The 25911-nt window shown below is 37.1% G+C and overlaps 1 protein-coding gene and 2 long non-coding RNA genes across 3 annotated transcripts; all 3 read left to right on the forward strand.

Annotated features, from left to right (window-relative positions):
• The first annotated feature begins 3873 nt into the window (after nucleotides 1-3873).
• On the forward strand, nucleotides 3874-4810 carry LOC131709670 (uncharacterized). Its single transcript, XR_009311570.1, has 3 exons — nucleotides 3874-3902; nucleotides 4130-4165; nucleotides 4669-4810. It is a non-coding gene; the product is annotated as an uncharacterized LOC131709670 (long non-coding RNA).
• Nucleotides 4811-7895: 3085 nt separating this feature from the next.
• LOC131709669 (uncharacterized) lies at nucleotides 7896-9901 on the forward strand. The gene is made up of 5 exons (XR_009311569.1): nucleotides 7896-8060; nucleotides 8277-8303; nucleotides 8674-8700; nucleotides 8798-8824; nucleotides 9139-9901. It is a non-coding gene; the product is annotated as an uncharacterized LOC131709669 (long non-coding RNA).
• A 12021-nt stretch (nucleotides 9902-21922) lies between these two features.
• Nucleotides 21923-23798, forward strand: LOC117967120 (CD276 antigen-like). The gene is made up of 2 exons (XM_059012261.1): nucleotides 21923-21980; nucleotides 22429-23798. The coding sequence occupies exons 1-2, from the start codon at nucleotides 21925-21927 to the stop codon at nucleotides 23180-23182; spliced, it is 810 nt and encodes a 269-aa protein (XP_058868244.1). The 5' UTR covers nucleotides 21923-21924; the 3' UTR covers nucleotides 23183-23798.
• The last annotated feature ends 2113 nt before the right edge of the window (nucleotides 23799-25911 follow it).

Raw genomic sequence — 25911 nt, forward strand, 5'->3', positions numbered from 1 at the left:
AGTGCAGGATGCCCCTATAGCCTGGGACCGGTTTTTCAAAACCTAATCTGGATCAAGTGATCCGGATTTTGTAATCCTAGATTTTGTGATTGAGATTCCTTTAAAAACAAATCGAACATTGTAAGCATAATTCTAGTTTGCCTACATCGTTAAAAACGGCTATCTAGCACTGTTACACAACCTCAAATAAAACGGGTTTCACTTAAATAGGTACAATGCATTCCACACACATTGGTTACAAATCTGATTAGCTATACTTCTTTAAACAAAATGTAAATACATTTAAAACACCAGAACACGAATTACCAGAGAGAAAAAACGACTAGTGTCTCTTTATCTAGCCTGTGGCTGTGTGTGGCGTGACAGTGCAGATTAGACAACCACGAGCTGATCATGCGATCGTCACCCGAAGAATCATAGAACACAAAAGAAATCGCGGAAACAAAAAGGAAACAGTGGTCAAGACTTGATATGATTTGGCCACGAAATGCTCGCCCTGTTCCGGAGTCGCGGGGGAAGGAAACGTAACGCTCCAGACACCGCAGCACCGCACGCATGCATACGCAAACACACACACACGCACACACACACACACTGACACACACACACACACACGCACACGCACACACACACACACACACACACAGAGGAACCTGAAAATTAGCTTCTCCGGTCCATTTGAACGGAAGAGGCTTTCATCTCCGTTTCTATATCCAGCTTCCATAGACTTGCGTCATAGAGGCGCAATGTGATTCTGTATTAACTCGCAGCCCTTCATCCAGAGCCTCTCTCACCCAGCACACACAGCGCGCTTTCACAGGTTTGTTCATTTATGGATTTCTCCTCTTTCTTGTGTTTATAGAAGACTCTTCTAAAATGGATTTCTACGTTGTACCTGTTGTGGTGATTGTATTGGTAGTAATCCTCTGTTGTGCTTGTAAAGGTATTGTATTCTTTCTATATTCTTATGATTTATATTCTGTCATGACTGTGTCCTCACCATGAGTAGCTCAATGCGCTGCTAGAGAGTTTAGAGGAGGAAAGGGATAATGTACCGAATTAACATGAAAAATAAATACACGAATACATCAATTAATACATAAACAAATCTATAAATAAATACATACATGTCTGTATATTTATTTATTTCGACATCTATTTATTTGTTTATTTATGCATTAATTTATTTATTTTTCATTTTGGCATAAAATATCATCCATAATCAAAACTATAATTTAATACAGTGTAGTTTTGGCTACATTAAAATAGGAGTTCTCTAACTTTATTTTGTTTTCTCTCTGTCCTGAGGTACTTTATGTTATCATTGTGTTCTATTAAATGTATCTTCTCTTGTTTCTCCGTATCTCATGAAACTCGCGGCTGTTTTGTCAGAGTTTCCCTGAATATCTAACGTGTCTCCCGACAGTCCGAAACTCGCTGGCTCCGTCTGTTTGAACCCGACTCTTAACCCGAACGCTGTTTCCATCATAAAATGAAAAACTTTTCTGCTGTTTTCCGACAGGCGGAATGGGTGTTATTTACATAAAGGCGGCGGAACAACTAATCAGTATTTAAATGAGGAACCTCTATGTTAATGACAGCTTTACGTCATTTCAGGATTTCAGTCACCTGACAGGTGGGATCGAAAGGTGTAAAGGCGGAGCGTGTTTAAGGAGACACAGAGAAACAACGAGGAGATACATTTCACAGAACACAATAATAAAGCAAAGTACATCAGGACAGAGAAAAAAATATATACTGTATTAAATTATAGTTTATATTTATTTATTTATAAATTTGTTCATTTATTTATGTGTTCGTTTATTTATTTTTCATGTTATTTCGGTAGCCGTTTCATTTCCGTAACATTCCTCATACTGTCAGAATCGTGGTTTTGCGACTGTTCTCATCCTTCCTGGTCATTTCTTATGTTTGCTCGGAACTTGACAAACAGTCGGAAAACTGAAACTCCGCCACAAAAGCCCGCCCGACGATCTGAAAAGCTTTGATATTCAGGCAAGTAAGTGGAAAGACAGTGGCGAGCATGCGCAGTACAAAAAGAAGCAAAAACTGACGAGAATCAAAAATTGAGTGAACACCAGAACACAAACCTGTCCTTGTTTTCTGTTTTGGCTCGTTTAAAAAGAGACACCAAGAGACTGACAAGAGGTAAGTGTATAAATAATCTGCAGAAAGAAAGTGTAACAAAAATGATGGAATGCTGTATCGCTAATAAAATTACAACAAAAGAATGCATTGGGCACCTTCCATATTTGGTCTTCTAAGCATATTAATAATGTAACTAATGCAATGAAATCTAGTCATATCACTCTTCATGATAAATCTCAACTGTTCCGAACTAGTAAAACTAACCAAGCTGTCTTTGTTTGTGTATTTTAGAAAATGATGATCTAAAAAGAGAGAAAGAGACACTGGGAAAAGGTAAGTGTATAAATAAATAATTTGCAGAAAGAAAGTTTAACAAAAATGATGGAATGCTGTATCACTAATGAAATTACGACAAAATAATGCATTGGGCAACGCCCATATTTGGTCTTCTAAGTATATTAATAATGTAAGTAATGCAGTGAAATCTAGTCATATCACACTTAATGATAAATCTCAACTCTTCCAAACTAATAAAACTAACATAACTGTCTTTGTTTGTGTCTTTTAGAAAAGGAGGATCTAAAAAGAGAGAACGAGAGACTGGGAAAAGGTAAGTGTATAAATAAATAATTTGCAGAAAGGAAGTTTAACAAAAATGATGGAATGCTGTATCGCTAATAAAATTACAACAAAAGAATGCTTTGGAAACACCTATATTTGGGCTTTACGTATATTAATAATGTAACCAATGCAATGAAATCTAGTCATATAACCCTTAATGATGAATCTCAACTGTTCTAAATTAGTAAAACTAACCAAGCTGTCTTTGTTTGTGTCTTTTAGAAAAGGAGGATCTTCAGAAGAATTATGGCAAGATTAATACATTCATCTCATTCTTTTTATTAAACTATTGTATTGAATCACATAAGTTCATGAGCCGAAATACAAACTAAACTTTTCACTCTTTTCTGTTTTAGACATTTTAAAAAGGGAGAATGAGAGTCTGGGAAAAGGTACGTGCATAAATAATGTGCAGAAAGAAAGTTTCCATTTCAATCTCCCTTGATCAGAAACCCTAGCAGTTCTAATTCTAAATGCTCTGCAGTCTGTTTGGAGAATATTAGAGAGTTACAAACACACGTCTCTGTTGTGATTGAACTACATTTAAAACTGAAATGATGGAATGCTGTACCGCTAATGAAATCAAGGCAAAATCATCCATTGGACAATGCGATTGAGCTTTGGGACCATTTATGGTCTTCTAAGTATATTAATAATGTAACTAATGCAATGAAATCTAGTCATATCACCCTTAATGATGAATCTCAACTGTTCTAAACTAGTAAAACTAACCAAGCTGTCTTTGTTTGTGTCTTTTAGAAAAGGAGGATCTTCAGAAGAATTATGGCAAGATTAATACATTCATCTCAATATTATTTTTATTAAACTATTGTATTGAATCACATGAGTTCATGAGCTAAAATACAAACTAAACTTTTCACTCTTTTCTGTTTTAGACATTTTAAAAAGGGAGAAAGAGAGACTGGGAAAAGGTAAGTGTATAAATAATCTGCAGAAAGAAAGTTTCCATTTCAATCTCCCTTTATCAGAAACCCTAGCAGTTCTAATTCTAAATGCTCTGCAGTCTGTTTGGAGAATATTAAAGAGTTACAAACACACGTCTCTTTTGTGATTGAACTAAATTTAGAACGCAAAATGAGGGAATGCTGTATCACTAATGAAATGGTTTCTGTGTTTCATACCAGATTGCGAAGAACTTCAACAGGACCGGAGTAAGAATATTAATTTTATTTTTTAATAATCTCCTCTTTCTTTCCTGAGTTCTTCACATTGATGAGACAGTAGTATCTTGAAGTATAATAATATGAACCATTGGATTCCTGTTAGTATTATTTTCTCATTATGAATAATAACATCGCTGGTTCTCTGTGTGTGTGTTGAATTGCATGAGTTAATGAACCAGAACAGAAGGTAAACTTTTCACTCTTTTCTGTTTTAGATATTTTAAAAAGCGAGAAGAATAAACTGGGAAAAGGTAAGTGTATAATAATTTGCAGAAAGAAAGTAACAAAAATGATGGAATGCTGTATCACTAATGAAATTACGACAAAATAATGCATTGGGCACCTCCCATAATTGGTCTTCTAAGTATATTAATAATGTAACTAATGCAGTGAAATCTAGTCACATTACCCTTAATGATGAATCTCAACTCTTCCAAACTAGTTTAACTAACATAACTGTCTTTGTTTGTGTCTTTTAGAAAAAGAGGATCTAAAAAGAGAGAACGAGAGACTGGGAAAAGGTAAGTGTATAAATAAATAATTTGCAGAAAGAAAGTTTAACAAAAATGATGGAATGCTGTATCGCTAATAAAATTACAACAAAAGAATGCTTTGGAAACACCTATATTTTTGCTTTACGTATATTAATAATGTAACCAATGCAATGAAATCTAGTCATATCACCCTTAATGATGAATCTCAACTGTTCTAAACTAGTAAAACTAACCAAGCTGTCTTTGTTTGTGTCTTTTAGAAAAGGAGGATCTTCAGAAGAATTATGGCAAGATTAATACATTCATCTCAATATTATTTTTATTAAACTATTGTATTGAATCACATGAGTTCATGAGCTAAAATACAAACTAAACTTTTCACTCTTTTCTGTTTTAGACATTTTAAAAAGGGAGAAAAAGAGTCTGGGAGAAGGTAAGTGTATAAATAATCTGCAGAAGGAAATTCCATTTCAATCTCCCTTTATCAGAAACCCTAGCAGTTCTAATTCTAAATGCTCTGCAGTCTGTTTGGAGAATATTAGAGAGTTACAAACACACGTCTCTGTTGTGATTGAACTACATTTAAAACTGAAATGAGGGAATGCTGTACCGCTAATGAAATCAAGGCAAAATTATCCATTGGACAATGCGATTGAGCTTTGGGACCATTTATGGTCTTCTAAGTATATTAATAATGTAACTAATGCAATGAAATCTAGTCATATCACCCTTAATGATGAATCTCAACTGTTCTAAACTAGTAAATCTAACCAAGCTGTCTTTGTTTGTGTCTTTTAGAAAATGGGGGTCTTCTGGAGCAAAATGGCAAGATTAATACATTCATCTCATTCATTCTTTTTATTAAATTACTTAAATTATTGTATTCATGAGCAAGAACACAAACTAAACTTTCATTTTTCTGTTTTAGACATTTTAAAAAGGGAGAAAGAGAGACTGGTAAAAGGTAAGTGTATAAATAATCTGCAGACAGAAAGTTTCCATTTCAATCTCCCTTTATCAGAAACCCTAGCAGTTCTAATTCTAAATGCTCTGCACTTTGTTTGGAGAATATTAAAGAGTTACAAACACACGTCTCTGTTGTGATTGAACTTCATTTAAAACTGAAATGAGGGAATGCTGTTCCTTTTAGGAAATAAAGCAAAATCATCCATTGGACAATGCGATTGAGCTTTGGGACCATTTATGTTCTTCTAAGTATATTAATAATGTAACTAATGCAATGAAATCTAGTCATATCACCCTTAATGATGAATCTCAACTCTTCCAAATTAGTAAAACTAACCAAGCTGTCTTTGTTTGTGTCTTTTAGAAAAGGAGGATCTAAAAAGAGAGAACGAGAGACTGGGAAAAGGTAAGTGTATAAATAAATAATTTGCAGAAAAAAAGTTTAACAAAAATGATGGAATGCTGTATCGCTAATAAAATTACAACAAAAGAATGCATTGGAAACACCTATATTTGGGCTTTACGTATATTACTAATGTAACCAATGCAATGAAATCTAGTCATATAACCCTTAATGATGAATCTCAACTGTTCTAAACTAGTAAGACTAACCAAGCTGTCTTTGTTTGTGTCTCTTAGAAAAGGAGGATCTTCAGAAGAATTATGGCAAGATTAATACATTCATCTCAATATTCTTTTTTATTAAACTATTGTATTGAATCACATGAGTTCATGAGCTAAAATACAAACTAAACTTTTCACTCTTTTCTGTTTTAGACATTTTAGAAAGGGAGAAAGAGAGTCTGGGAGAAGGTAAGTGTATAAATAATCTGCAGAAAGAAATTCCATTTCAATCTCCCTTTATCAGAAACCCTAGCAGTTCTAATTCTAAATGCTCTGCAGTGTGTTTGGAGAATATTAGAGAGTTACAAACACACGTCTCTGTTGTGATTGAACTACAATTAAAACTGAAATGAGGGAATGCTGTACCTCTTATGAAATAAGGCAAAATCATCCATTGGACAATGCGATTGAGCTTTGAGACCATTTATGGTCTTCTAAGTATATTAATAATGTAACTAATGCAATGAAATCTAGTCATATCACCCTTAATGATGAATCTCAACTGTTCCAAACTAGTAAAACTAACCAAGCTGTCGTTGTTTGTGTCTTTTAGAAAAGGAGGATCTTCAGAAGAATTATGGCAAGATTAATACATTCATCTCAATATTCTTTTTTTTATTAAACTATTGTATTGAATCACATGAGTTCATGAGCTAAAATACAAACTAAACTTTTCACTCTTTTCTGTTTTAGACATTTTAGAAAGGGAGAATGAGAGTCTGGGAAAAGGTACGTGCATCAATAATGTGCAGAAAGAAATTCAATTTCAATCTCCCTTTATCAGAAACCCTAGCAGTTCTAATTCTAAATGCTCTGCAGTCTGTTTGGAGAATATTAGAGAGTTACAAACACACGTCTCTGTTGTGATTCAACTAAATTTAAAACTGAAATGAGGGAATGCTGTACCGCTAATGAAATCAAGGCAAAATCATCCATTGGACAATGCGATTGAGCTTTGGGACCATTTATGGTCTTCTAAGTATATTAATAATGTAACTAATGCACTGAAATCTAGTCATATCACCCTTAATGATGAATCTCAACTGTTCTAAACTAGTAAATCTAACCAAGCTGTCTTTGTTTGTGTCTTTTAGAAAATGGGGGTCTTCTGGAGCAAAATGGCAAGATTAATACATTCATCTCATTCTTTTTATTAAATTACTTAAATTATTGTATTCATGAGCAAGAACACAAACTAATCTTTCATTTTTCTGTTTTAGACATTTTAAAAAGGGAGAAAGAGAGACTGGTAAAAGGTAAGTGTATAAATAATCTGCAGACAGAAAGTTTCCATTTCAATCTCCCTTTATCAGAAACCCTAGCAGTTCTAATTCTAAATGCTCTGCACTTTGTTTGGAGAATATTAAAGAGTTACAAACACACGTCTCTGTTGTGATTGAACTTCATTTAAAACTGAAATGAGGGAATGCTGTTCCTCTTAGGAAATAAAGCAAAATCATCCATTGGACAATGCGATTGAGCTTTGGGACCATTTATGGTCTTCTAAGTATATTAATAATGTAACTAATGCAATGAAATCTAGTCATATCACCCTTAATGATGAATCTCAACTCTTCCAAACTAGTAAAACTAACCAAGCTGTCTTTGTTTGTGTCTTTTAGAAAAGGAGGATCTAAAAAGAGAGAACGAGAGACTGGGAAAAGGTAAGTGTATAAATAAATAATTTGCAGAAAGAAAGTTTAAAAAAAATGAGGGAATGTTGTATCGCTAATAAAATTACAACAAAAGAATGCATTGGAAACACCTATATTTGGGCTTTACATATATTAATAATGTAACCAATGCAATGAAAGTCATATAACCCTTAATGATGAATCTCAACTGTTCTAAACTAGTAAAACTAACCAAGCTGTCTTTGTTTGTGTCTTTTAGAAAAGGAGGATCTTCAGAAGAATTATGGCAAGATTAATACATTCATCTCAATATTCTTTTTATTAAATTAAACCATTGTATTGCTGTTCATTAGCGGAAATATAAACTCAACTTTTCATTTTCTATCTTTTAGAGACTTTAAAACAGGTGAAAGAGAAGGTTGAAGCAGGTAAGATCATTATAAATCATATAAAGGCAGTCTGTACAATTTCAAATGCAATTGATCAGAAACACGTTATTATTTTATTAAAGTAACACTGAAAACCAATTGTAGGGAGAATATTAAATATTTCAGATCTCTGTTGTGGTTTTATTACATTTAAAACTGAAATGGGGGGAATGCTTCTGCACTTAATGAAATGGTTTCTGTGTGTTTCATTCCTAGATTTGAAAGAACTTCGAAGGAATACCAGTAAGAATATGTGTTGTATTCAGTATTTATATCTTTCTATCTCATATAAGCGAATTCAACATGTGTCATTGGTTCACTTCAATATTAATAAACTCCTGGCCTCTCTCTCTTTTGTTATTTTTTCATTATGAATTATAAATCATCTTTCAAAACTGGTTCATTGGGTGTATTGAAAAAAGCAGCTGCTATCGATGTCAGGTTTAATTGATTAGTTTAGATGTGTGAATTATTTAATGGGGTGGATCAAACCCTCTGTACCAAGTTGTGTGCAGATTAGAAGAGACCCATAAAGAGTGTGTTTGGACACTAATTATGATTTTATTGTGGCAATTTCCTCCCATCCTTCAATATATTCTCTTCTCTCAAACAGACACGTGTGTCTATGCCGTTGACAGAGGTATAACATTTTAATCTGCATTAATACACTTACAGTAATCAGAATCCACAGATTCATTCTCTTACACTTGATTCATTATTCTATTCATTTATTTCAGATTGGAAAAAAATAATTGAAGCTTGTGGTAAGTTTGCATTGAATAAATCATATTCTCAAAATTCTCATTGAACACATTTAGTTTTAAATGTGTTTAAAAAAATTTTAAATGTAGCATCGCTTGCAATTTCTAATTTAATATATAGAAGAAAAAATAAAATTAAATGTTTGTTTCCAGTTACAATAGCATTAAAATCTGTCTAAATACAGTTGTTATGGTCAAAGAGTGAAAGTGTTGTTGTTCATCATCGTGAGAGAGAGAAAGCATCAATAATCAAGTTCTCTGCTTTCTGCTTTTCCTGTGATTCTCAATAACACACTCTTCTCATTCCTTTACCCCAGTCAATGTGACTCTAGACCCCGACACAGCCAGTCCCAGCCTCACAGTCTCTGAAGACGGCTCACGAGTGAGATTCACAGGGGAGGGATCAGCAGAGTGGCCCAGTGTGCTGGGCAGGGAGGGGTTCACCTCAGGGGGGCACTACTGGGAGGTGGAGGTGGGGGAGAAGGGCTACTGGGTCCTGGGGGTCTCCACACACCCTCATGAGAAGAGCATACCTCAGAAACCAGGGGAGGGCTACTGGCTTATGAGGCTGGTTAAAGGGAAGACCTGTAAAGCTGTGAGCCAGTCAGTGGATCAGACCTTAAATCTGGAGAAGATGTGCAAGATGTGGGGGGTGTATCTGGATCACGAGGGAGGGAGGCTGTCGTTTTACAATGCAGAGACCAGATTTCACATCCATACTTTAGAAGGCTCATTCCCTGGGCAGGTCTACCCCATATTCAGCCCAGGGTCACACGATAAAGGACCCTTGATAATCAATACAAAAGTGAAGAATGTGTAGTCCTGACTAGTAGCCTACTACACTATAATATATATATTATAGATTTGCTGGTTTAAGAGTGGTCTTGGTTTGTATAGAAAAGCCACACGGATGAATGCTCACTTTTCCATGTAGTTGATATTTAAACTGAAGCTGGAATATCACCTGGATACTATTGCTGGCTGAGATTAATGTTCTGATTTGTGCTATATTGATGCTAATCTTCTTTTACATTTTATTTTCAATGTATTATTTTACCAACTTTAATAAAAATATATATACATAAATGTGTACTGATTTTTTTTCCTGGCCTGATGCTATTATATCATTTTAACTTCAAACATGGAAATATTATAATTAGTATTGTAAAAATGTGTTTTTAATTTCTGTTGAAAAAACACATGAGGAAAAGACACATTTTAAAAATACAATGATAATCTGTACCCTGATAGTTAATCTGTACCCAAATCACTACAATTAAGAAATGTTGTCTATGGAAAGGATGGGAACAAAATATTTACAAACTGCTGTCTGTCTGTCTCTGACAGAATACAGGAAGGTATTGGAGTTTCGTTATTATTAGATATTTTGTATTCAGGTTATGAAAAGAAGAAGAGTCTATAGGGGAAGAATGCGTGCTGGTGAGAGAAAAGAATGCGTTTTAAAGAAGCCTTGTAGTGGGTATTTAAAATAAAACTTCAAGTCAAGGGTTCATCAGTGTATTGTATTGCGTCCATGATTGACTGTGGGTGAAGGTTCTGTTACATATTAAAGCACTGTATTCTGTGTTACATATAGCTGTGTGATACAGTGTATAACTATAGCAGGTTGTGTTTTGTTTCTTGTTTCTGTTTCTACTGTTCTGTGTGTTTTAAATACAGCAGCACCCTAAATAACAGGCGCGGACTGGCCAAGGAAAGTGCAGGAGAATCCCCGGTGGGCCGGTGTGTTTGGACCTGCGTGGGCCGCTGGTCTCTGTTTGATTTATAATTATTATTTTTTTCCCATTACATGCTGAGAATTACGCTGTTATTAACTTGGCAGTCTCGCTATCTCGCGCGCATACATCACCACACCAGTCATCTCTTGAGTAGATCCAATATCGCAATATCTAAAAGGGGGGCGAGGAGTGGCCACTCCCTGATTGGACTTGCCCGGATTTTCTTAGAATGGGATTGGTCAGCCAGATTTTGTCTTTCATTTGAACCTCTTGTATTGATAGTGGATGAGTGTCAGTGTAGAAAATGGAGAGAAAAAGAAAAGGTGGGGCTGAAAAGATTAGAGACAAACGGCAACGGTCTCTCGAGGCAGATGCCGCGAAGCACACAAAAATGACGGACATGTTCTGTAGGCCGGCTGGTAGTAGGGAGAGCGAGGGGCGTCAGGATGCCAGTGTTAATCAGACCCCTCAGCGGATGATTAGCACTGTGGCAGGGTCGAGCACAGCAGGTACAAGCAGTAGAGTTTATGGTTCCATTAAAATAGTTTAAAGACTTGGCTGCGCCTCGTACCTAATAACGCCCTAGCTGTGACTATATACACGATATATCACTGCCTCTCATAACTTATTTCTTTTATAAAACAGCTACACCAATATTTGTAACGTTAGTAACTTTTTTGCGATCTAGTCAGCTATGTACAGCTATGCTATGCTAGCTAGCTAGATAGATAGCTGGGTTACTTAAAAAAAAAAAAATTAGCTCAAACATTTCCCAGGTCACGTCTCTCTCTCTCTCTCTCTCTCTCTCTCTACCATTTAGCTGGTTAAACCTGATATAAACTGAAACAAAATCATGGCAAGCCGAGCTTATGGTGGTATTAACCAATTTTTATTTGTATAACTATAGCATGACATGCTACTTTGCTATAGTATTGCACCCTACTGGACACTCGCAGTGTAGATTTCACATTGCATGTATTGTATCACACTAACAAAATCCCAAATTTTAAAGCAATCGTTTCACATGAATTTGATTGGGTTTGATACTTCGGTCGATGTTAATTAGGTTGTTGCACAAAGATATAATTTATGGAACAGTGAGAAGGCCTAACAGTGGCCTATGGTTGAATATAGCACAGCTGGATCACTGTGTGGACCAATCAGAGAGGAGAACCTGAACTATCCGTTTTATAAATCAAACAAGCTATGTTCTTGTGAGTATTCTTTCAAATTATAATGCAGTTTGCTAAAGGTATTAATTAAATTGATTGCTGCTGTTCTTTTATGCATATTAAAGCAGATGCAGCTGAGCTTGAGGAGCGAGAGAGGGAGAGAATTGATGCTGTTGCAGAGTCCAGTGCAGAGAGAACAACAGCTGAGGAAAGAGAAGAAGAGAGAGACAAGATGCAGGCATATGAAGTGAATGCAGGGTGGTCAGCTGGTAGCTTTGATTACTTCACACGCCCTTAGTCCAAAGAGCTGGACACATGTTTTTGTTATCACCCAAACATAGTGTGACAGACTGAAGATGTCAGCTTGGGATGGATACAGGGTCAGAACAACAAGTGAGATGCCTGAGGAGGATGGAAACAGTGGAGCATGTGAAGAAGAGCTGGAGCTAGAGAACAAAACGTGCACTTCATGCAAAAACTGTGCCATGTGTTGCTATTTGATTCTATCCTGGTAGAATTTATTGACTGATGCCTATCATGGAATTGGTTTGGGCTACAAATTCCTCCTGACCTTGTCAGTACGCAAGTAGCATGTGAAAGGTGTTTCTCTACTCTGAAGTTTGTCAAGAATAGACTGAGAAGCACTATGTCCCAAGACCACTTGGAAGGGTTCATGCTAATGTCTACAGAGAAAGAGATACTGAGGTCCCTAGACAGTGATGAGTTATTGACAGGATTGCGCAGAAGAGTGCACGGCTGCGACCTCTGCTGGCGACGTAAGATAGGACAGTCTCATTAACTTTGGATTTGGGTGAAGTAGTTGACTGTATTTTGAGATATAATTGGGGGTTCTGGAACCCTATTGTAATTTTGGGTTGGTATTGGCGCTGACTGCTGCTAATGGTTTCTAGAATTGCTAAATATGAGCCGATGTGTTTAGAATTTAGAGTTTTTTTATTAGGCCTATTGAGAGACCGCAATCTGTGTGAGGTCGGTGATGGTTTCTAGAATTGATAAATAAGATATGTGTTTATACTTTACAGTTTATTATTAGTTCTACTGAGGTTGGTATTGGCGTGCGGAGAATGGTTTCTTTCTACTTGATAAATGCCCATGTTTATTATTTGCGTACAGTAAATACCAATACTAAATACTAGCCTACCAACTGAGGGCAATGTTTAAAATAATCTGATATGCAATTAGATCTTAGACCACCGATTACTGTAAACAGAAGATTGTAATTGCATAGAGCAGAGCCATCAATGAAATAATCAGTGGTGCGTAAACTGGACAAACTGGCGAAAGAATTTAGCTCTGATACAATGTTGCATTCACTGACCGCAAAGCGGTGGCAGACAGAGAGACGTGCGGAGACAAAGAATAATGAACAGAAAAATATTTCGTAGACGGAAAAATCTCTGATATTTTCAATAGGATATTATTTGTGACTTCTAGATCATGAAGCCATGGTAATGCAACTGTCATAGCCTATACTTTGCCATACCTAAATCGCCCCTAATATGTTTGAAAACATGATAGTAGGTATAGCTAAAATTTAGAAAGAAGTTTTACCCGAACAATTTAAATCTTTTTTTTTTGACCGATACTTCATCGTGACGGTGCGCTATATTTTGGTAGGTTGATTTTGACATAAATGTGGGCCAATGGACCCGAACTTCCCGGTCCGATTTTTGTCCCAGTCCGCCCCTGCAAATATGGTGGGTATGAGGTTCTGTATCAGGTTGTCCCGTCTCCTGTCATTCTAATACTTACTTTTGTGAGTCCTGGGCAGCATTTTAGCTGTGATTGGGCTACACCAATTCTGGCAACACTGCTTCCTCAGAATCGGTGCAACACACCGGCTGTGCGAGCAGTGCAGACACGCGTGGAAGGTAAAGTGTTTGATAGATGTGTTGTTATTGTTTGCACAGGGAATGCTTTGTCTCGTTATATTTATTAATGTATGTGTTTATTTATTCATTTATTTCTGTCTTTATCTTGCCTTTCATTCTGGCGGCGGTCTGGCTTTGAAGAGTGATAATTACGGCTTATGTTTTTCGGTGTTATTTTGAGCTATGTTCGAGTTTTATGTCAATCATTTTTTTCCGGGGCTTTCGTTTTTGATATACTGTATGAAATTAGTGTTTTCGGTTACTTTTCAAAATACTTGAGTGTGTGTGTGTGTGCGTGTGCGTGTGCGTGCGTGCGCGTGCGCGTGTGCGTGTGCGTGTGCGTGTGTGTGTGTGTCATGTATCATAGTAACTCGACAGTTCTTGCACACTTAAGCTGTCCCTTCTTTCCTTTGCTGTCTTCCACAGTGAAGTCCCTGCCGTCACGGGCACATTCTTCTGAGTTTTTTGTGTGTACGCATATTTGTACATTTCGGCACAATTCTGTTTTAAATCCTCCGTATTTTAAGTGTAATACAGCTTCAAACCCCAAGCCTCCATCCTTATTGTAATCCGCATTTTCTCCGCTATTGTTGTGTGTGTGGCCGTGAACGCGCATTTTCTCCGCTATTGCTGTGCTTTCGAAAACAGTAGTAATGTTGCTCAACTACCCGAGCTACTTCGAGTCTTATTTCACGATGTATTTATTTTATTTATTTGACTGCGGTTTTATTTTAATAATGCAAACGTACAATTTAAAACACACACAGTAGCATATAATAATATTTTATCACCAAGTTATAAAAGAAAAATGAATCGACCATAGAAATTAAAAAGGAATCATACTTTAAAAAGCTGCAGTGCTGTAAATGTTAAGAAATTCATTATTTGGGAAAAATACAAATTGTAAAGCAGTAAGAAATAAAGAAATGCTGCGATATTAAATCATGTTTTGTTTTTCACAGCACCAGAGAAGCTGAAATATTTCGTATCCCCGGCCTTAAAGATTTTCTGAACGTAATAGGATTTTCTAATACTATACCAGATGAGTTCAGGGGGTCCAGTTATGGTCATACAGGTCATTTGTATTCTCTAGGGGTACCCCCTATATTTTATTACATGGGGGATACCACATTTTTCAGCTGAAATATTCTGTATCACCTGCCTTGAAGCCTTTCTAAATGCAATAGGATTCTAAGTTTGTACCTGATGTGTTCAGGGTGTCTAGACATGCTCGTACAAGTAATTTCTATAGAGGGGACACCCCCCTTCGTATACCAGCAGAGAAATAAGTGGCCCAACGCAATTTAATCCCTTAAATGCAGTGCTAATAATGCAAGTTTGAGAACGTTAGGTTACTTACCATAACCCTGGTTCCCTGAAAGAGAAGACGACCACCAACTTTAAGTATGGGATATTCCCTGCCCTTGACTGACGGTTTTGTACCCTTGGTAGGCGGGACCGAGTGCGTCATCACAGGAAGGGGCCTTCGGCAGCTCTGATATAGAGAGCTCAGTATTACCTACCTCTAGGGCAGGGAATATCCCATACTTAATGTTGGTGGTCGTCTTCGACTTGAAAGGGAAATCCACTCACACAAGCTGCTCTCGCTCCCTCCAGCTTCACCCCCATACACTCCCGACAGACAGCAAGAGTAGATAGACGATAGATAGATAGAGATAGATAGATAGATAGATAACATAAGAAAGTTTACAAACGAGAGGAGGTCATTCAGCCCATCTTGCTCATTTGGTTGTTATTAGCTTATTGATCCCAGAATAGATAGATAGTTAGAGTACAAATAATTAAAAAAAAAAAAAGAAAGCTCTATAGCCAGGGAGAATCAGGCTACTCCTCAATCGCTAGAAATGCTTAACAAAGATGGATCATTGCTAAACTGATTACCCCCTATTTTAATAATTAGCTACAATGTTTCGGATTCTGCATTATTCAGGTAGCATGGTAGAAATAGCATGGTATTTTTTCGGTCTACCTCGCTATTTCTACCATGATATCTGAAGAAAGCGGGGGCCGAAACATTGTAGCTAACGTTCAAAGAGAAGAAAATTGGGGAAAGGTGGAAAATGTGCAGTAATACTCCAATACGCCACAGGGTGGCAGTGCCATGCTGTTTGTGAGTATTCTGTCAGAAAGTAAATCTGTACAGAAGAGTTGACTGATGTGTGCTTTATTTTTGCACTACATAGACTATTAGATGCGCCGCAGTCAAAATCACCTGTTGGGGGATATAAACCAACTGCATCGTTAATCAGGTCAGATTAGTGTAGATGTGTAATATTAACACACTGTTTTATCTGATCCCGTAGAAAGTGAATAATAATACAGCTTGAAGAGCTGTTTCAGGGACTCTGGAAAACGTGACACCATGCTAAAAAAATAGAAAGTTCCAGTTTAATATACATCACCAGCTTCCTCAAGAAACAAACACATGTTTATTGCAGTTACAGAAGTTCATTATTAAGTCCGGGCAATGGCATTAACCTACGTGACACACACTGAAAAACAAATAATTGATCTCTGTACAGCCTGGAGAGCTCGTTGACCGGGAGGAGCACCAAAGATTTGATCTCAGGGTCTCCGCCCCCGCCCCGGGCGTGCGCTCTCACGTGGCATGTTTTTGAGGCACGGCTCTGATTGGCTGTAATGAAGGATTACAGCCAATCAGAGCCGTGTCTGGGTTTGTTTGTCTTTTGCACGCGGCACGATTATCTTTAGCGAAGTTCCCTAAAGTGCGCGCACGTGGGCAGAAAACTCAAAACTAATTCCACCGACAGCCGCGCGGGGGATAGAAATCCACCGGCCGAACAAAATAATCATTTCATATTTTCAAACTATTGTTGTTCAGCCAAGGTAAGACTGTTTTAAAATAAATAAATAAATAAACAAATAAATAAATAAATAAATAAATAAATAAATAATCACCCATTTAGAAGTTAGATTTATTTTTGTAAAACAAAACAATACCTGTAATGTGTGTGGCATTCAGTGCCGTATATAAGTTAATACAATGTCACTGTGCATTATTAATTACAATAACCCATATCAAATACGACTACAAATAATAACCCATCTTCCTTCTTTTCTGACCACAAACTTATTGGTATGTTTTAATTATTTTCCTGGTTGGTCCTACTTCTTGATAAGCGACGAATTACTTGAGAAATACTAGAAATTAAACATGTGTGTTGTTAATTGTTATAATATTTTCTCGTATAAACTTAATGCCTAAAGTTTAAAAACATTTTATACAGGGACACTATAGTTTTTAAATGAGTATACATGGATACTTGATCGTCTAATGTTCCCGACGCGACTTTTGATTTTAGTGCGCATGCGTGCGCACTCCAGCGAAACACCAACTCGAGTTCTATTGAAATTGACGTGACAATTGGTAGAGAGCGAGTTCATTGATATATTTTTTTAAAGAATGTTATCACATAATAATAACGAGTTGATTCAGTTAAACATTTCTACAGTAAACTAAGTGAAAATTAGTATAACAGCTGATCTTGTTTATCCCTTCCACTATCCAAACAGATTCGATGAAAAATAGCATTTGCTCCAAACAGACACTGCGTTCCGAGCAAGAAAATAATCGTGAAAGCGCAGAATACAAAGCGAGATGTGTTTTAATAGCATATCCGTGTTTACAGACACTGCACAGCTGTTTTATATAATACTAGAATATAAAGTCTTCCGTTCTTAATTTTATTGCATACAAATTGTCCTGTTGGTTTTTATTTGCGATTTGCTAGATTTTGTCCGATTTTTTCTTTTTTTCTTTCTTTGTTATGCATACAGCTTAATACCATGGCTTTGCGCTTTATTGTGTGTTGTATCATTTGCAATATGTTTTTATATATATTTTTGATGCTTTGATTTAAGTTATTTTTCGATTTTTATTTTTTGTGTACATCTAGGGTGATTTTTTAAAAATGTTGTTGATTTTCTAAAGCGTTTATTTTCGGAAATTTAAATAAAACACTCAAATACAGTAGGCTACGGTAACTTTCGGTTTCTATGAAATAAAAGCATTTAGAATCTCACTTGATCAACGCATAAACCTTCAACATTTTACATTTAAATGTTTAAATGTTAGACTGATACATATAATGTAAGTTAATAGCAGATGTCTTGCGCACCTTTAAGATTGATGTAATGCAGAAGTGCAGGCCGGTCCCTTTAGATATATGAGCTCTTCAGCGCGGCAGCAGGGGCCGGTTGTACTAAAGGGATCCGATCCCGGATCCGGGCTCAGGTGTTGATCTTGATCCTAGTTGCGTTGTACTAAACGGATCAGAGCTCAATCTGAGCTCAAATCTGAGCTCAAACCTGATATTGCTTTTGAGCAGGATCAGAACTTGATCCCACTTTTGAAAAATTGTGGAACTAAACATAGATTGAAACAGAGATGATGTAACGTTTAGAAAACATTAAGCAACAATGCATTTAAAAGTATCTGTAACAGCACTGTATTAAGATAATACCAATTAGAAAAAAAAAACTTTGTACAGTATTAGTTTGTGTTTAGCTATATCTGACATTTCTGTTTTCGCTGTATAGCTACAGAAAAAAATAGACCTGACTGCGTAATGAGGTTTCATAAATATTATTTCTACGTGTTCTGTGTTGACAAAGTCATACTAGCGTTCTCATGGTATCGATTACAATTAAATCAATAATTAGATTTAACGTTGTAGTTTTTTTGTAATGCATATCACCCTCCATTCCTTTTTTTCTCAGTAATTTAAGATTATCTTTTCACAGCCTCAATCCCCCCTGTCCGCGACATTTTCCAGTTGCAGCTGTCTGTCAGCACTTGATTACATTTGCTCAAAATGTGTTGATAATTTGCCCTGAAGCGACGCTGCAGCTGGATGTTGTGGTTGTGGTGGCTATACCGCTGTAAAATATCTGTGTGTCCGTCAGAAAATACACACGGCCGTGATTACAGCAACATTTATTAAAACATTTTAGAAGTTAAAAAACTAAACAAAACCAGATACCGGTGTTAACAGCTGTCTCCTAAAAAAAATTTCCCGGGCGGGCATGCCCCCGAACCCCCCTAGCGACCGCGACTCCGCCCCCCTAAATAAGTGTGTCCCCACCAATGTTCAAACCAAACCTACGCCCTTGTTGTCAGATGCTTCTTTCTTCCATTCATAAATATAATCTCTATCAAATACAGGTTTGTAGTTTGCTATTAGTGGTTGGGTCAAAGTGTTTTTAAACTACGGTCCAGCACTACAACACAGTCTTGCTAATGCAGTCAGCACTCGCATATCCGACCCTGTACAGTTTTGACTTCAGTGCAGGTTTAACGAGTGTGACGCATATCTGATTAATTTCATTTTGTCCCGTTCAAATGCCAACATTAAAAAAAAATACAGGAATGAATAGATAAATAAAATGTATCTTTATTTATTCATTTATTTATTTCCCTTTTTATTTATTTCTATATTTATTTGTGTATTTATTTATTTATTCACTTATTTTTTCATTTATTTTTCTTTCTATATTCATTTATTCATTTCTCTTTTGCCACTTTTCATTTCACTGTCCGTTTCCTTTTCTGCTTCGTTTGCATTTCGATGTGACGCGAGCTGCTGTTCTTTGAACATTTCACTCTGCTGAAACTACTACTGTCAATCACAGCCAGTGGGCGGTATCAACAACTCCATTGGCTGATGATTTGCCAATGGCGTTGATGCTGCCCGCTGACTGACCCATTAGTTGATTGTTGGCTGTGAAATTCAAAACGAGTTTGACTAAAGTTACAGTTTATCAAACAGAGCCTGTCCTGTGTTGTATTTTTTTTCGTTGGGAAATACATACATGTTGGTAGTGTCACACTACTTAATTTAAAATAATTTGCAAATGAAATGACACGTGCGAATCAAATCGATGCAAACTCTGTGTCTCAGAACTGCGATATATATTTTTTTTACTGTGTAAAATCATAATTATAATGTTAAGCCCCGTGTTAGTGGGGTAAGGGGGAGTTTGTGTGTGTGTCGAGTTCTGGTAATTTACATATTATAGTTCAGTTGTCTAGGAAACAATGTGCTTTTTAAAATTCCACGCGATTGATGAGCTCTAGTAATGCTAGTTGGAAAATGCAGATTTCAGCATTACAAGAGCCAATCAAATCACGTGAAAGCACAGTGGGTGGAGCTCATTTGCATACAAAGCTGGCCAGGTAAATATTTAGCTAAATGTTAAATCGTGTAACTATATATATAAATTATATCTGAATGTACACATTTAATATATATATTTTATAAATCTGGGGAAATATACAAGATTTAAGTTGAATCTGGAAAAAAAGAAAATATTAATCCTTTTTTTTTTACATATAGCACCCCATATTTTAAGGTTTTAAGATAATTTCTTTCATTAAAGAGCAGATTAACAATGCGCTTTTCCTGCCATGGCGTTAACTATTGAATCTTTTATTCAACCGCAGTGATTAATGGATTATGTGCTCAGTGTCTGATTAGAGACTAAGACAGTCATTTCACTTACTCGTAAACTTAATTAAAAAAAAAATCGTGGCCGCTAACAAAAGCCTGGTCTTCGCTGCTGCATTTTTAAAAATAAATAATTAAATACAATCTAAACACTGTAAAGATTCAACTTTTAGAAATGTGAATGATCTGCAACACAAGAACAACTTGGTTTGACATTACGCAGCAAATGAGCTTTTCAGGGTTTAAGCTTATACAAATTGATGTAAGTGAAAAGAAGTGAGGTGCTTCAACACGTAGCGCACATATTTGAATGTATTTTAGATCCGGTAAGTAACTTCCATTTATAAACCCGGTTTATATCAAGTCTTTAAGAAATCACACTGGTGGTTTTATGGTATAAAATAAAAAGTGCATTGCTTAGATGTTATTAAACTCGACTGTGTTTGACTCGATCGCATCGACAGCGCGGAAAACAAAGCCTGGATCTGCAGCTGTGCTGTGAGCTGCATGCAGCTTGGAGAGAGAGAGAGAGAGAGAGATGTAAATACTAGCTTATTAAATATTGTGTTTAAAATAGATACCCTTTCGGAACAGACTGTTAAGTATGCAAGGTATACCGATATTAAAGTACGTGTTTCTTATATAAAGAACATCAAATATGTAGGCTGTGTGTTTGTATCCTAATGTCCTAAAGTGAAGCCGGACTATTTTTGTAAATAAGATTGTGTTTGGAATTAAAATACAAACGAAGTCTAACAATGAGTTTACATGGCCTATGTAAACTTACATATCTGCAGTATACGGTTCTTTTTCTAATGTCTAAACAGCGGCAATTTTGAGGTGGATAATGGAAATGAACGCTCCGAATAAGCGGCTGTCCCAATTAAACGAGAGGCAGTTGAGACGACCCGAGTCACGCTTTTTTGATTCTTAATGAAAAAAAAACGAATGAAATCACAACACATTACGATTAAATGATAAATACATCATTGAAAATACGAGTCAATGTTTTTATTATTACTAAACAAACTGAATCGCACCTGCGATGTTGACACGCCAACTTTCTTTACAAGAGCAACCTGAGAAACCACAGGAGACCCCTCCTCCTCCTCCCTCCTCCTCCTCCTCCTCCTCCTCCTCCTTCAGGAGCTCAGCGTGCTTTACTCAATGTACTCAAGTCACAGTGTAATCACACACTCCCTGCACAGCGCTGCACCACCTGTCTTGCTCTGAAAAGCGATCTCCATTCATCATTTGAAAATACTGCATCCCAATTGAACAAAGTGACGTCCCAATTAAACAACGTCAATAGCATTGGGAAGAACCGTCTCCCAGAGTTGTATCCCATTTCAGCAGCAATCCCAATTAGACAGGACTGATTGTGTGTATGCGTGTGTGTGTGTGTGTGTGTGTGTGTGCGCAGCCAGGCTAGTTTATACTAAGCAGTGTTGGCGTGTATTCACAAGGGTTCAAAGCTGGCATGTTTGCTGCAGGCTGTCGGTCCTGAAAAAAAGGAAGAGACCCTGTACCTCCTGTAGCTGAAGTGAACCTGCAAGAGAGGCTCATGGGAAGTGTAGTTTTTCTGGTTGTTAATCTGTAGGCGTTCACAATGGCCCTTTCCTTGTGGGTTTAATTTCATGAAACTTTCCTGGAGTATATCGTCTATAACTAAGAGTGCTGTGATGTGTAATAATAATGATAAACAGACAGACCAGTCTTTGAATATTTAGTGACTCCAGTGTGCAACGTGGTATGAATTTAAGATTTCTCTTGTGTGTCGGTACAGAGATGCACGCGGAGCATGCAAAGAGGATGGACCCTGCAGGAGAAGAAGCGTCCCTGAATTCACCTGAGCTGCCCTGGAACCAGTAAGAGCTCCGATCCAGTATTATACTCCAGGGTTTCTTTTCTCTTGGCTTCAATGTGTACCCTTCTCGTCCTGCTCTCTGCGCTGAGTTTGATGCTTCACTTTCTCCTCTTCTTGTCTTCTGTTCTGTTTCAAGTTTCTGCTCGCTATTGAACTTGTTTCATTGGCACCGGATCACATCAGGCAGCCTGGGAGCAAACTGTCCCAGTGAGTGTCCGAGTCATAAATGTGCTGAACCCTGCGTGTCTGTTTACAACCCTCTGTGTGTGTGTTTATAACCCTTTGTGTGTGTGTTTATAACCCTGTGTGTGTGTGTCTCTCTCTCTCTCTTTCTGTGTTTCTGAACCCTGGTGCTGTGTGTGTGTGTGTGTGTGTCTCTCTCTTACTCATTCACTCACTCACTCACTCTCTGTCTCTCTCTCTGAACTTTTTGCTCTTCTCCTGTTCAGGCTCTATTTGAAGAGAAGGACCGAGTCCAGGATCCAGTTAAGGAGGAGAGTGTTCTTCACTGGCCCTGCTGCTGCTGCTGTTACCGGGGTATTGGCAATCCTCATACTGGCTGCTGGCAGTGTGAGCAGCGACAGTGAGTTTGTGACAGTCCCGATCTCAGTGAACTGTACTGAGGGGCAGGACTGTATCCTGAGCTGCACCTTCTACTACACAGCCTGGGATGAGACGTCAGGTGTGATCTGGAGAAGAGCAGAAACGGACCACATCGTTCACAGTTACTATAAGAATACAGACCAGCTTGCCCATCAGCTCCCTCAGTATGTGAACAGGACCAGCCTGTTTGATTCTGAGCTGCAGCGCGGGAACGCTTCACTGCTGCTGAGGAGAGTCAGGGAGGAAGATGCTGGAGAATACAAGTGCTCTGTTTCCACTCCTAGACTGTCCGGGTCGGGCCTGACTGAGGTAGTCGTGGTTCCGGCTCCACCCACAACAGCACCAGATTATGTGACAGTCCCGAGCTCTGACCGACACGCCTGGTGGGTTTCAGGAGCAGTTCTTCTTTGTGTGATTGCAGGGCTCTGTGTCGGTCTGTGGCTCTATAAAACACACACATGTCACAGGTGGAAGTCCAACAAGGCTTCTAGTCCAGCAGAGGCAGTGCCGTTATCAGACGTGATCGAGGAGCCCAGTGAAGTCAGACCGCTCCCCTGCACTGCTCAATTTACCCAGTTTAATACAAGCTCCCAAAACTAAATAATCACTTTGAATTAGCAAACGTGATCAGTGTTGAAGAGAAGTTTTTTAAATCGCATTGTTTCCGAGACAATTGAACTATAATCTGAACTCTCTGTTGTCTTTGCACGATATCAGAACAATCCAGCAAAGAGATACAGTAGTTTATTCAACATGACATTAACCTCTTCAGCTCCAGGATGCACATCAAAGGAAAGAGCACTTGCATTACCATGCTTTTAAAATTAACTATAAAAGCAATAAGTATTAGCTTTATCAAAACATATGTTATTTATTGTTCAGCCTCAAACTTGTACATTGATAAGCATGAACAAACCATGGAAAATGAACCAGCAAAGCATCTTCATTGCAAAACAACCTCATGAAATACTGTTTATAGGAAAATAAGGAAACTGTGTAAATATGAAGAAATAAGTTTATACTGTGGACTCACAACACACTCAAAATGCTTAAACTGGTAAAGCCATAAATATTTTCAAGCCTTAGAAAACTTGCAACAATATTTCACAGTGTAACTCTATATAACTGTTTATTGTTCATAAAAATTACACATGTATATTTAACCTTTTACAAAAATGTTTTTTATGCATAATTTTGTATGTGGTTTACATTAAAAAATATATATATATATTTCTATTATATATATATAAAATATTTTTTTTGCAGTGTACATTTTTCTAACTAACATATAGATATATAATGTATGTCTGTTTTGTTCTACAAAATAAAATGTAAAAAAAAGATAAAACGTTTCTGTCTGTCTTGCTTTATTGAATATGACTATCGAGCACACAGGAGCCTAAAGGGTTAATAAAATGTTATAAATGTATTGACTTTTTTCCCAAATATTATTTTATACCAATTTCGGGGGTGAAATTACCAATTAGAATAATGTCTAAATCTGGTACCTGGAGTGCACATTCATTTTGAATCTGGAGTTGAAGAGGTTAACTCAGACACTGGCACACAGATACAGCAGTTATGAAACATGACATTAACTCAGACACTGGCACACAGATACAGCCGTTATTAAACATGACATTAACTCAGACACTGGCACACAGATACAGCAGTTATTAAACATGACATTAACTCAGACACTGGCACACAGATACAGCAGTTATTAAACACGACATTAACTCAGACACTGGCACACAGATACAGCAGTTATTAAACACGACATTAACTCAGACACTGGCACACAGATACAGCAGTTATAAACATGACATTAACTCAGACACTGGCACACAGATACAGCAGTTATTAAACATGATATTAACCACTTCAAAGGAAAGAGCACCTCAAGGTTTGCCGTCTATTCTATTTTGTTTTTGTTTCAATCTGATCTCTTTGTGTTCATGCTCTGAGGCAGGGTTAGTAATATGATGTGTGTTTTGAAGTCGCGAAGGAGAGATTTTTTTTTTAATTATTCTGTTGGGATGAAACCACATGTCCTTATTTTTTATATATTTTTAGTTAATCATACGTTTCTAAATCACAGACTTTTTTAACTGTAGTTTAAAATTGCAAAAAGCCTTTTATTTATTTATTTTTATTTTGCTAATAAAAGTTAATAATAGTTTTTGTTTATTATAGAGTGAACTAAGTACCTGTTTATTACAAATGCAACCATGAATAACTTAACGATGACAAAACTGCCTCTGAATGTCCCTGCTCAAAATATTCTGGAATGCCCCACTGGTAACTGTATTAACAAAATGTGAAGAGGATGCCTTTAATCCTCAAAAATGTGATTTAAAAAATGGATTTCTCGTGTGTGCACCGATCCCTGAACAATAGAGTTAATATAACAATGTATATCTTCTGTAACAAGATTTCAGGTTGTAACACAACACACTGTGAAAACATATGCAAGCTGTTTATTTTTATTTTATATGTTATTACAGTATTATTGGTTTTGTTTTGTTTTTCATTGAATAAAATGTAAAAAAGAAAAAAAACGGTTCATAAGGAGTTGTGGGAGGGAGGTGAAATTCACTGGACAGCAGCAGGGGTGTACTTTAATAATTCGGCCACAAGGTGGCACTGCGCTACCAATAAATAAATATACCAACAATGATAAACATAAGAGCATAAGAAAGTTTACAAACGAGAGGAGGGCATTCAGCCCATCTTGCTCGTTTGGTTGTTAGTAGCTTATTGATCCCAGAATCTCATCAAGCAGCTTCTTGAAGGAACCCAGGGTGTCAGCTTCAACAACATTCCTGGGGAGTTGGTTCCAGTCCCTCACAATTCTCTGTGTAAAAAAGTGCCTCATATTTTCTGTACTGAATGCCCCTTTATCTAATTTCTATTTGTGACCTCTGGTTCTTGATTCCTTTTTCAGGTCAAAGAAGTCCCCTGTGTCGACATTGTCAATATCTTTTAGAAACTCAGACACTAAATAAGGAGTCAATGCTTTCTGCACACACACGCACACGCAGGTGCGTCAAAATAATAATACAAACAAAAGACTAAAGCAAAAAGAGAAACTAAAACACAGTAACCAAACTACAACCTGCGCCCTGCTGTTCTTTTAACTATACATTATGGGGCTGCCCAGGGTTTCCCCGATAACTAATCCAGCCCGTCTGGTCTTTTTCCACGGCTGTCTTGTCTGTATGTCTCTCCTCCTCGCTTCAGAAGCTGTGTAGGGTCTGGAACGCAGTTTCCAAGCACAGCTCCCGCTGTCATGCTTCCTAAAGGGGCAGACCTGAGGAATAGCACAG

This window comes from Acipenser ruthenus, chromosome 44, assembly GCF_902713425.1.
Source record: "Acipenser ruthenus chromosome 44, fAciRut3.2 maternal haplotype, whole genome shotgun sequence".
In the NCBI taxonomy this organism is placed as follows: Eukaryota; Metazoa; Chordata; class Actinopteri; order Acipenseriformes; family Acipenseridae; genus Acipenser; species Acipenser ruthenus.

Bases quoted from the DNA above. Each gene is read 5' to 3' on its own strand.
- LOC117967120 (XM_059012261.1), top strand. From the start codon at position 21,925: ATGGACCCTGCAGGAGAAGAAGCGTCCCTGAATTCACCTGAGCTGCCC. The intron at 21,981-22,428 runs GTAAGAGCTCCG...TCTCCTGTTCAG, and splicing joins CCTGAGCTGCCCTGGAACCA to GCTCTATTTGAAGAGAAGGA.